Below are 1,447 nucleotides of genomic sequence, written 5' to 3' on the forward strand. Positions count from 1 at the left end.
TCCGAACGGCTGTGCGCGGCAAGTTTCACCCCACAGAACCACCCCAGCCTTGGCAGAGCCCCCACCTGCTGTTAGAGTGGTCTCTTACACCTCACAGAATCCACCCCGGCCCTGGCAGAGCCCCCAGTGCCCCCACCTGCTGTTAGAGTGGGCTCTTACACCTCACAGAATCCACCCCTGGCCTGGCAGAGCCCCCAGTGCCCTCACCTATTTGTCTCTGCACTCCCCAGAATCCACCCCAACCCTGGCACAGCCCTCTCACCTGCTATTATAGTAGTCTCTGGAGCCATTATAGCCTCCACTTCTGGAGTCAAATCTGCTGCCACCATAGCCTCTGTCTCCCCCTCCTGGGACACAGAAATGAGGTGTTTTTAGGCATTCTGACAGGCCCTGTCCCCTCTGCCCAGACCCTGGGGCCACCCCCAGCACTGACCTCTGGAGAAGCCGCGGCCTCGGCCCCTGCCACCGCGGAAGAATCCTCTGCCCCCCGAGGAGCCTCCTCTGTACCCACGGGATCTGTTCTCAGAGGACTTCCCGGCCTGGTCCACTCGGATCTGACGCCCATCTACAGACTGGAGCACAACCACCATCAGCCAGAGGCAAACAGGCACGTTTAAGGGGCAAAGTGATGTGGAACAAGCTGCAGAGCTTCAGCATCAGCTCAGAAGGACCAGAACTGGCTGGTCTGACAAAACAGCCACGCCACATTAAATGTTTGCTTGCTATATAAGTAAATCAAACACGTGAATAACTTGGTATTTCCACTGTCCACTGAGGGACCCCCAAGAGCTGTCCCTCTGAGCCACATAGGTTAAATCGTGGGGGTTTAGCAATTCATACCCTCCTCAATGTCCATTAATAACTTCACACATCAGGTATTTACACGCATAAACCCAGAGATTTTCACGCACCCATACTTTCACACCTGTATCATTTAAAGGCTTTGTACACAAACAAACTCACGCGCATATAAGCATCCACACTGTTACATCTCCACCGTTCCATGGCTTTCCACCGTGTCACTCCCAGTCTCAGCACACAGCAGCACATTCCTGTCCCTCTCTCAACCCCGGAGCCTCCTCACCTTGCCGTTCATGGCCATCATCGCATCCTTTGCATCGTCGATGTTCTCAAAGGTCACAAACCCAAACCCTCTGGACCTCTGAGTCTCTCTGTCTTTCACCACCACAACTGCGGAAAGGGTGAGAAAACCCGTCAGCGCGCGGGAAACGCAGCTAACAACGGGCGCGATCCGTGCCGGGCGCTGCGGCCTCACCTTCGGAGATCTGCCCGTACTTGGAGAAGACTTGCTCCAGCGACTGCTCATTGGTGTCGAAACTGAGCCCTCCGACAAAAAGCTTCCCCTCGTCCGATGCCATCCTGACCTGCCGGGGCGGCACAGCAAGTCAGCGCCCAGAACACACAGCCCTCGAGGGCTGCGCGACCG

The 1,447-nt window shown here is 56.2% G+C and overlaps 1 protein-coding gene across 1 annotated transcript; it reads right to left on the bottom strand.

Annotated features, from left to right (window-relative positions):
* Nucleotides 1–251: 251 nt before the first annotated feature.
* On the bottom strand, nucleotides 252–1,420 carry CIRBP (cold inducible RNA binding protein). The gene is made up of 4 exons (XM_009069738.1): nucleotides 1,277–1,420; nucleotides 1,085–1,191; nucleotides 434–572; nucleotides 252–347 (listed from the first exon to the last, which is right to left on the bottom strand). The coding sequence occupies exons 1-4, from the start codon at nucleotides 1,377–1,379 to the stop codon at nucleotides 259–261; spliced, it is 438 nt and encodes a 145-aa protein (XP_009067986.1). The 5' UTR covers nucleotides 1,380–1,420; the 3' UTR covers nucleotides 252–258.
* Nucleotides 1,421–1,447: the final 27 nt, after the last annotated feature.

This window comes from Acanthisitta chloris, unplaced genomic scaffold (genome assembly GCF_000695815.1).
Source record: "Acanthisitta chloris isolate BGI_N310 unplaced genomic scaffold, ASM69581v1 scaffold24392, whole genome shotgun sequence".
NCBI lineage: Eukaryota > Metazoa > Chordata > Aves > Passeriformes > Acanthisittidae > Acanthisitta > Acanthisitta chloris.